The sequence below is a fragment of the Electrophorus electricus genome, chromosome 4 (genome assembly GCF_041902795.1).
Source record: "Electrophorus electricus isolate QZ-2024a chromosome 4, ASM4190279v1, whole genome shotgun sequence".
Taxonomy (NCBI): Eukaryota; Metazoa; Chordata; class Actinopteri; order Gymnotiformes; family Gymnotidae; genus Electrophorus; species Electrophorus electricus.
This window is the reverse complement of record NC_137500.1, coordinates 37,351,922-37,362,500: the sequence shown is the minus strand read 5'-3', so window position 1 is coordinate 37,362,500 and position 10,579 is coordinate 37,351,922. Positions and strand designations below refer to the sequence as shown.

At 39.5% G+C, this 10,579-nt stretch overlaps 1 protein-coding gene across 6 annotated transcripts in view; it reads left to right on the top strand.

The window, feature by feature from the left end:
* The window catches only part of scn1laa (sodium channel, voltage-gated, type I-like, alpha), a 22,393-nt gene extending 17,182 nt beyond the window's left edge, over positions 1–5,211 (top strand). For all 6 annotated transcript variants that reach the window (XM_027014776.3, XM_027014775.3, XM_027014778.3 and 3 more), the window contains exons 21-26: positions 779–1,054; positions 1,242–1,295; positions 1,399–1,536; positions 1,894–1,998; positions 2,111–2,381; positions 2,484–5,211. In XM_027014776.3, the coding sequence (XP_026870577.2) occupies positions 779–1,054; positions 1,242–1,295; positions 1,399–1,536; positions 1,894–1,998; positions 2,111–2,381; positions 2,484–3,637 (1,998 nt within the window). In that variant the 3' untranslated portion in view covers positions 3,638–5,211. The remainder of the gene's footprint in view (positions 1–778; positions 1,055–1,241; positions 1,296–1,398; positions 1,537–1,893; positions 1,999–2,110; positions 2,382–2,483) is intronic.
* Positions 5,212–10,579: the final 5,368 nt, after the last annotated feature.

Below are 10,579 nucleotides of genomic sequence, written 5' to 3'. Positions count from 1 at the left end.
AAATTAAGTATATTAACTGTGACAACTATAGTGACTAAATATATTGTCTGTCACACAGACAATATTTGGTTATTAGCATTGTTGTTATAGACGCCCACCAAGTAGGAACTGCCAGTCACAGCACAGAAGGCTTTCAAAAGAGGACAGCTATCAAGTGCTTTCATGTTTTGGTTGGGCTGCTGTTCTGAAGCTATCATTTCCTTTCCTCACATGGTAGCTACTGAACTCTATGTTATAACTGACCTCTCGGCATTTTTCTGGATCCATATAGTTGTTTGTGTGTGTGTGTGTGTGTGTATCGAGTTTCAAGTTTGTGTGTGTATTTGTGACATGTTGGTGCTTTAGCAAGTTTTTTGTTAGTTCTTCGTATATTACGCCCTAGTTGTGCAACAGACACACACAAAAGAAAACCAGTGCAGCAAGTCCGCTGTGTGTCTTGTGCAGATGCCGTTCCCCTTCTTCTCATCCTGTTTTTCCCGCCTGTTTTACCTTGTGGTAACTGGGTAACCACTTTTCACTATGACCAGTAAGAACAATTCAACAGCAAACACACATTTAAGGGACTTCTGAGAGGTCTCTTCTGTCAAATTATGACACGAGGCATTTAACAAACTCCCCTGAAAGCTTTACTGATGAACACCCCCCCCCCCCCCCCGCCAATAATCTTCTTTTAATTACACAGCCTATATGAATTGAAACGTGGCTGTATGAAACGCTGCTAAGGGAGAGTGCGGAGCGTCACAGTGTTGTGATGCAGTGGTGTATTCCTCTCTGCTAGGTGGTGGTCAACGCTCTGCTTGGCGCCATCCCCTCCATCATGAACGTACTGCTGGTCTGTCTGATCTTCTGGCTCATCTTCAGTATCATGGGCGTCAATCTGTTAGCCGGAAAGTTTTACGAGTGTTTAAACGTGACCACGGGACTGCGCATTAATCACACCAAGGTGGAGAACATGACTCAGTGTTTGCAGCTGGCCAACAATACTGCCCACTGGAAAAATCTGAAGATTAACTTTGACAATGTCGGGGCAGGATATCTGGCCTTACTGCAAGTGGTAAGGTTGTCCTTCAATAATTTATTAATCAAGAGCTTAACATAAGCCAACAATTACCTTAAATGTAAATACTAGTCTTAAGTGATGTACGCATTATTAGACTGAGGGGAATAATGCAGGGTTGTTCTTTGTAGAACATATTCTACAAAGATTAATTTTATACAATATTGTCCTCCCTGCTATCAAGGCAACTTTCAAAGGCTGGATGGACATTATGTATGGAGCCGTGGATTCTCGTAATGTAAGCTTGTGTACTTATAGTAATAGCTACACATTGGGGGTTGCACAAATAGTCTATTGTAGCATAATTCCATATCTGACATAAATTGCTCCTTTCTCTGTAGGTAGATGAACAGCCAATTTATGAGAACAATGTGTACATGTACCTGTACTTTGTGTGCTTCATCATTTTTGGATCCTTCTTCACACTGAATCTCTTCATTGGTGTCATTATCGATAACTTCAATCAGCAGAAGAGAAAGATAAGTCGTTTAGTTTCAGGTTAATTTTAAGTGCTTTGGGATCCCAGGGACCATTGAACATTGAAATATATGTGCATTTCTGTTTTGCGTGTTGCTGGGCAATCACATATTATCCATAATAATCTTTAAGTAAAATTTTGCTTATTGCTCCTTCAACATTCCTTGACAATGACCTGTTATGAAGCAGAGGTGCTGCTTTGTACAGATATGTTACCAAAATAAAGACCTGCAGAGTTTTAAAATTCTTACAAATAAGGTAAAAGATGGTTTAATGTAACATAACTAGCAGTGAGGTCTTAAAGTATCGAGTTATGTCAAATTTAATCACAAATTAAACTTTTTGTTTTTCATGTTTACTTTGGGGGTCAGGACATTTTTTTGACAGAAGAACAGAAAAAATATTACAACGCAATGAAGAAACTTGGATCAAAGAAACCGCAAAAACCAATTCCCCGGCCAGCAGTAAGACATTCCAATCACGTACAAACGTCAAGCTGCAATAATTAAGTACTATTAAATGGAGAAGTGAAACATAAAAGACTAAGCATTTTACAAGTTTCCTTGTTTATTTCAGAACAAGTTCCAGGGACGTATCTTCGACCTTGTTACAAATCAAGTTTTTGACATCATCATTATGATTCTAATATGTCTTAATATGATAGCCATGATGGTGGAGACGGACTCTCAGACTGAACAAGTGACCAAAACTCTGGAATGGATCAATCTGGTCTTTATTGTGCTTTTCACGACGGAATGTGTCCTAAAGATGATTTCACTCCGACAGTACTTTTTCACGGTTGGTTGGAACATCTTTGACTTTGTGGTGGTCATTCTTTCAATAGTCGGTAAGATCTGATAACTGGAGCACGCTACGAACCTGCAAAGGTTTTCATGTTTAGAGACATAACATGCTGTGCCATTTCTAACTCTGTTTCTCTGTTCAACAGGCTACTGTGTCTTCAGGGTCATTAATTCATATTTTCTCTCGCCAACCTTGCTACGTGTCATACGGCTTGCTCGCATTGGCCGAATCCTACGCCTCATCAAAGGCGCTAAGGGAATACGCACTCTTCTTTTCGCTTTGATCATGTCCCTCCCAGCCCTGTTCAACATCGGCCTTCTTCTCTTCTTAGTTATGTTCATTTATGCCATCTTTGGAATGTCGAACTTTGCCTACGTCAAGAAAGACGCTGGCATTGACGACATGTTTAACTTTGAAACCTTCGGCAACAGCATGATCTGTTTATTTCAGATCACCACCTCTGCAGGGTGGGATACACTCCTGTCGCCCATGCTCAACAAGCCTCCGGACTGTGACCCAGAGAAGAAGCACTCAGGCAGCCAAGTTAAGGGCGACTGTGGCAACCCATCTGTGGGTATTGTCTTCTTTGTGAGTTACATAATAATATCATTCTTGATTGTGGTGAACATGTACATAGCTGTGATCCTTGAGAACTTCAGCGTGGCCACTGAGGAGAGTGCTGAGCCTTTAGGCGAAGATGACTTTGAGATGTTCTATGAGGTATGGGAAAAATTTGACCCTAACGCCACACAGTTTATGGAGTACAGCAAACTGTCTGATTTTGCGGATTCTCTGGACCCTCCTCTACGTATGCCCAAGCCCAACAAGTTACAGCTGATCAACATGGACCTGCCGATGGTTAGCGGGGAGCGAATTCACTGCCTGGACATCCTGTTTGCTTTCACCAAACGCGTCCTGGGCGAGAGCGGGGAGATGGACATCCTCCGTGCTCAGATGGAGGATCGTTTCATGACCTCCAACCCCTCCAAGGTATCCTACGAGCCCATAACCTCCACCCTGCGCCGCAAACACGAGGATATGTCAGCTTCCGTCATCCAGAGAGCCTACAGGATGCATGTCTTCAGGCAGAGCACAAAAGAGCAAAAGCAGCAGGTCAACAGCAAGGCTTCTAAAAAGGGCGTGGTGGACACCAACAAGTGTGACAGCCACTCCGCCTCTAACAGAACACCCTCCACAGATTCCTCGCCAGTGTATCACGCTGTAACGCAACCTGGCAAGAACAAGTATGAGAAGGACAATCAGGAGAGGGAGGTCCAGGGCAAGATGCGAAATCACTGACAGTGAAATGGTCAAAAAATGTCCCCAAAGAACTATTGCAAAGGGGGTGAAGTGTTTACAGCTTTTGAAGGAGAGCTATAAGGAGCGACTGTCCTTCTTTCCAAAGCTTGGTTAGCTACGCCAAACTGAGAAAGTATACCTGAGTTTCACATAAAGGTTAGTGCCTGAAATGTAGCATTGATTTAAATATTTATATGTAACCAGGCTGTTGGTTTTAGGCTGCTCCTCTGTCTGGTTAAAACATCCATGGGCCATATTAAGGATCAGTCGTTCTTGGTAATGTGTGTTTCTGCATTTATTGTCTTGCGATTTGATGTGTTTCCACACAAGGTTCTATGGCCAGGAAAAGAAATTCAGCCTGCACCGATGTGTTAGGCTGTTCGCCAATAGAAAAACACTGACCCATAGGGAAATGGAGAAAGCCACGTAGACCTGTCTCATCCAGTATTTCAGGCTGTATGCCTCCCAGGTGCCTCTTAACCATACTAGAAAGTATATGTGCCTATCAATAGCCTTGTTCATGAGCATACAGTACAAATGTACAGAAGCATAACTCCCAAATGCTTCCTGAATGCATACCGTTCTGTCTTTCATTTTTAGTTGTCAATTGCATATAACAGAGCTTATTTCAATATCAAGTTTAACTGTTTTAACATCCAGTTTTATTGTGTATATAAATGAATATAAACCCAAGAGTACTAATTTCTTTTGTAATACTACCAGTTAATTCAGACGGAGAAGGTCCCTCTATTCTGTCTGTACCGCTGGAGAAAGAAATGCAGCTAGCACTAAGCTGAACTGAGTTTGTATTGTCCTGGTCTTATCTGCTGTTAAATGTTAATGTCTGTATTTTGTATTGTCACCTCCTGAAACCTCGTGCAGATTGTTTGGGCATACATTGTTTTTGTTTTGATTCCACGTACTGGCCAACAGTTATGAAAGGAGGTATTTATGTCACCGTAGCCACTTCATTACTCATACGTACAAATGTGCTGTGATTTCGTTTTTTTGCTCACTCATTGGCCCTTATTGGAGAAGCCCATGTGAAAGGTGGAAGGGAATTTCAACTTTGCAACTTTGTGTTTCTAAAGCACATCTCCACAAACTGAGTATGATCCACATGCATTATCGCAACTATTATCCAAGAATACAGAGGAACACAAACCTGCGTGTTTGACCAGGGAGAGTCAGGGAGAGTAAAATCAGTGTTATTTTCTCCACTGATTCTAGCTTTTGTTTACATTATTGTTAGGGCATTTTATCAGGTGATTGAAGGAAAAAAATCATGATTCAAACCAACTACCGTCTCTTTGAAGATGCTTGGTATATGTCCCTCATAAATACCGCTTTGACACTGTTATATGGTATACTGTCCTGTAAGGCTGTTATACAACACTTTTGTTGTCAGTGAAATATACATTTGTACAAAATGAATGTTTTGATTACGTAAGCACAGGTAATAGATGCCATATTTTATATATGCATTAAGCTTGTAGTCCATGGATAAACTTTTGCATGAACAACATTGCTATGAGTCATCTTGATTAAGGAAGCCAAAATAAAGATGTCATGTAATTCAGGTATAAGTGTGATATTCCTTTTTATTTGCTTGATGTGCATACTATAAAGGTGCATGGACCAATTAATGTGCTGGTGTAATCTTACACTTGTCATTTCAGAACAGCTCAAGTGATAATGATTAACAACAGGCATAGCTGTTGAAAGAATATACTTTGTGTGTTATACATCACAGAATTGTGTAATTCTTTTGTTTTGGTTGTGTTAGCTTACATTTTCATTAACAGCATCCAGCAGCTAATGAAATGTAAATAAATAAATAACTGGAGGGGCAAAAAAAATAGGTGATTATTCAAAGTACCTTGAAGTGGTTCAAGTGGCTAGGGATGATTTAAGCGCTTCTTGAAGGTCTTTATGTTTGAAGACACTAAGGAGCTCTGCTGAACGTTCAGGTACTGGGAGTCCATCCACTATCTCCTGCTGCTGGTACAGACAAGAACGTTGAGAGACGTCTTCCCTGACACTTAGTCTGGATTAGTGTCCATTTCACAGAGTGTTTCACAAATCAATCGGATTCAAATGTTGTTGATGGGTCAGAGAGAACAGCTACATCAGTGACAGGAAAGAGAGGGATGAAAGAGTTTTCCAAAAGAGAAGAGAACTGGCAGGGGTTATTTGTTTAAAGAAGGGAATGACTTTTGTTATTTTTTAAAGATTTTTTTAAGGATTAGTTTTTTACAGATTAGTTCATTTTTAAATTCCATGTCTGCCTTCTGGAAGATGTCTATTTTAAAGATTTTGAGTATTTTTCAATTTTTTCAATATTTACTTAACCCAAGCAAAATCCAAATGCACACAGGAGAAATTGAAAGTATATATAAGTAACACTAAGGTAAGAAAATAAATATTTTACTTTGTAGTGCAACACATATGACCCTTGCCTAATGATATGGACATATATAAAGGATTTAGGTAAAACATCTCCATGTTCAAACATTGTTCTGTGGAAATCAGCCTCTGTCTCAAGTGACCAACCACACGTAATTAGGAGCGCATTAGTGCCCTCTGCCCTTCCATTCACCCTTTTTATTACTTTCAGCATTCTCATTTCAACTCAACCACAATCAACATTAAGCCTTCAATGCTGCCGGAAAAGACTGTGTTTCTCATAGTATCCATTTCTTCTGTTTCAGCTAATGAGCACTTAACTTAAACGCTTTATCTTCTTATCCTCAAAGGGTGGAGCTTGTGTGTGTGTGTGTGTGTGTGTGTGTGTGTGTGTGTGTGTGTGTGTGTGTCCTTGTGTGAATATAACACAAGGCAAACTCAGTTTGATTAATGGTCTACATGTTTTGTTAGGATGGTCTACGTGCATGGTCAACTCACGTATGAAATCTTCTTGTTAAAGTTATTCAATTAGATCCAAGTATCATCACTCTGATTAAATATTGAGCAGCAAGTTTTAGAATCTGGTAAACATTTGACCAGAGTTCATCAGGAAATACACAAATATCAGTAACTGTGTGATTAGGAGTTATAAAGATTCTGTGAGAGCAAACATATGATTAATTATTCATTTGAGGTTATTATCTGTGGATGATTCTGTCTGGGAATGGTATACACAAACATTGTCAGCTCTGTTCACCCATCACTTCACACGCAGCTATTGTCTTTTGTCGCTGTGTTACTGATTGCTCAGTATGTCATTATCAGTTCCCCTCTTAAAAGCTGCTGTCTGTTGTTTTGCTACCTATCTTGCATAATTTTGTTATTGGTACATAGTGACCTGGGGTTGACCCTGCCAATATGACGATGACAGCGTCTCAATCTGAATTAGTGTAAAGTAAAAGCACTCTAAAAGGGGTAAAGAAGGACCTTTAATTTTATACTCCCTGCCACTGTATTTTTACAGCATTTGAAAAAAACCAGTTTCATCTTTTAATTTTACTTTGACCTTTTTAAAAATAATTTTCTTGAGTTTTGTTGTGGCGGCATTGCCACAGAAAGTGGCCTGCAACATCTGCAAGCATGACTGTATGACTGGCACGCTCAGTAAGTGCCTCTACCAGAGCATCATTTAAATGAAGAGTGAGGCTGCAAATTCTCCATTTCTGTTGCCTGGCAACATGACATCAGAGCCAATCCGACCACTGTTTCCTGAGAATGTTAATGTGGAACATGCTCTGTCCCTCCCTCTCACTTTACGTGGGCGTCAACATGTGTAACCTCATCTGGCATCAACATTACCCAGCAAACACTCACTAATGGCACTCGTATCAACAGGGACAAAAATGATGAAGTATTCTGTAATATTTAATATTGCTGTGAAAATAAAAGCATCTGTGCTTGGTATTAGAATATGATCACATTTTTATACCCAGTGCTTTTATACATCACAAATTGAGCAGCGTTTCTGTTGTACTATATAACCTTCATGATGCAGATAAGTTCTTGCTTCACCAATTTGGCACACAAAGCGTCCTCATATATACTTAGTCAACCGTTATTAAGCACACCTACTCTGTCCCGAGGCTGTCAGTTCTTTTTCAGTTACATGTACTCAAAGGTTAGAAGCTTTTCTTGTTCTTTGCACAATTGTGCCATGTTTCCAGTGGCCTCTATCAATAATAACTTGTGCCTATATATATATATATATATATATATACTGTTTTCATATTTGCTTGTTTTGCTTGCATAAACAGTATTCACAAGTGCATATACATTGTAAATAAATACTAAAACAGGTCAAAAGAGATTGGTGGGTAATAGGTCTCAGGGTCTGGTCAGACCCCTGACTTCAGAGTACAATAGTGGCCTTAGTAGTGGGAGCCTATTTGGCACAGCTATAGAGGAGAAGACCCTAATAAATTAATTGCTCAGTGCATGTCAAGCAAGGTCTGTGCTGACAACAAATGCAATGAGTATTATTGTCACACATTCTGAACAGACTCAGTGCACAATGGACTACATTACCCACAAGCCTCCTGTTCGATCCAACTCCCCAGATTATTAGTCTCACCTGTGTCTTGTTTTCCTTAATGTTTTGCCCCATATATGTCCCGTTTGTTCAGTTTGTCATTACAAAGTCTTTTTTGCCTGCCATACGTTTCTGAGCCATTATATTTGTGTATGTTATCCTGGTTACTGTTTATACTGCCCGTTTTCCGAATTTACTCTGTTGCCTGTTCCCCACTGGATTTGTTTGCCTATCATCTGCCTTCTGGATTTGTACTACTGCCTGTTTGTTGACTACATCACTGGATTTCCCTGTTCATTATTGCTGTACTCGCGTCCATCTCTGCTCATCAGATCTGACAATTATGATGGACTTAGACCCTCTTTTGGTGAATGATTTCTGAAGTGATCGCAATTAATACTAAATTGAAAAATCTGTGTATTTTTTAAACATTTCAAGATAATTTTATTTTCAGCATGTAAATCTTTTGCAAATGATCGTCAATAGTCAAATAGTGCTACAATGGCTATGTAGTCATGCCGACTTTGGAGTATGGGGCCTGATGAGTGTAGTAGACATTATAGTCTATAAAACCACCCTTGCAAAGTGCACTACTGAGGTTGCCAGATTGAACATTGTGGGTTACTGTAGAGAAACCACAATGGATCAGGCCACATATAGCAACTGGAGGTATGGCTTCTGACATAAGTACCTGACCACTACAATTCTACTCTTTAGACTCTTTAAAGACTCTATAGACTCTTTTTACTCTTTAAGGAGCTGGCATATGCTGTATTTCTAAGATGTCAAAAACAAATTGTGGGTCCTGTTCTGTTTGAAATCATGGTGTATAAATTCTGTTTTGCGCCAAGTCCAGATAAACTTGAATTTAAAACTTCAGACCATTATGAGCTCATTTAAAAACATACAGTATACAGTCCCAAATGATATGCACAGTCAAGTGCACATCTGGATTCGGTAGATATAAGTAATCCAGACTATGTCTATAACCTACTATCATAAAAAACAACATATAAACCTATATTGGCCAGGAAAGCCATTACAACTTAATGCACTTGTAATAATTAGCTAAAAGGGAAGCATTGGCTTATTCTATATTGCCCCACCCAGTGAGCACAATACCAAGTGCCTAAGTTACTCTCCCATTAATGAATGCAGTCCAGACTAATGATTTGCTGCCAGTGTATGTATGGTATGGTATCTGACTGCCTAAGGAAGGGGTCTTTTGGGAAAGCTGACACGCTTTGTGCCTCGACTGGGCTCAGAGCTCCCGTGGCTTCCCTCCCACCCACTGGGCCACCCTGCCATGCACGGTTCTACACACCCACATCTTGGATTTCCCGATCAATGTTATCAAACTGTTGTGAAATACTGAGACACTCATTATCACCGATGAGGATAAGCAACAGTTGCATCGCACGCATTGTAGGTCTCATGGGAAGTGGGAAACACAGGGGAGTAAAACGCACAGTTTGGCACAGCTATGGTGAGCTATGTCACATTTAAAATAGTTCAAGTTGGTTTTCTTAGACAAATTTAGTCTCTGATACTGTGACTGATATAGTAGTGGTGATACAGTAGTGGAATGAAGTAATTAAGAATGATGCTCCATTACTGATCTTTTTATTTGTAATAAATTAGTATAATATATTAGTAATTAGTAATAAATTAGTATTAGTGTAGTATTACTAATGAATAATATATTATTGGTTATAAATTTGTATAATGTTTATGTGCGGTAATACTGCCTTCAGGTGTAACTGTTATTACCGTAAAATGGGAACCCTATATACTTGTGCAACATTTGACTGTCTGTTAGAATTCAGTAATGGGATTTGGCATTTTCCCACCAGATTGGTTAGACACATCCCTTGCTGCATAAACAAGTTGCCATTCATTCCAAATAACTTTATTTCTACTTGGAAACCAAAGCAAAAATGATCCTTAATGCGTGTGAACTTCCACAGGAGATAATATAACTAATAATGTTAGTAACAGATATGGTATGATACTTTAAAAACGTTATCCATGACATATCAAAGTTTTACATAATTTCTATTTCATTACAGTTTAAATATTGTCCAAGAGTCAGGGCAATAAACATTCTAGGGGAATTGTGTTTAATTTTTGCTGCACAAAGATCTGCAACAAAACTGGTTGTAAAGACAACTTTGCATTACATTGTTATTGATGTTAACCTTGGGCCTGTAGCGCACTTTCGCATAATAAAGCATTCAGTACAAATAATGGAGGAAAAAGCCCGAATACGGGGAAAACGAAAATAACGAAGCGGGCATTTTCTAACACTTTTATCACTTATAATCTGACTAGGCACGTCTCACACGCGTCTCTGAGCGGTGCGGTTATGAAGGAGTAGGGCGCCCTCGTGTGGACGCGCAGCAATACAACAGCGAGTAGGATTCTTTACTGAATCCACTTCCCAGTTC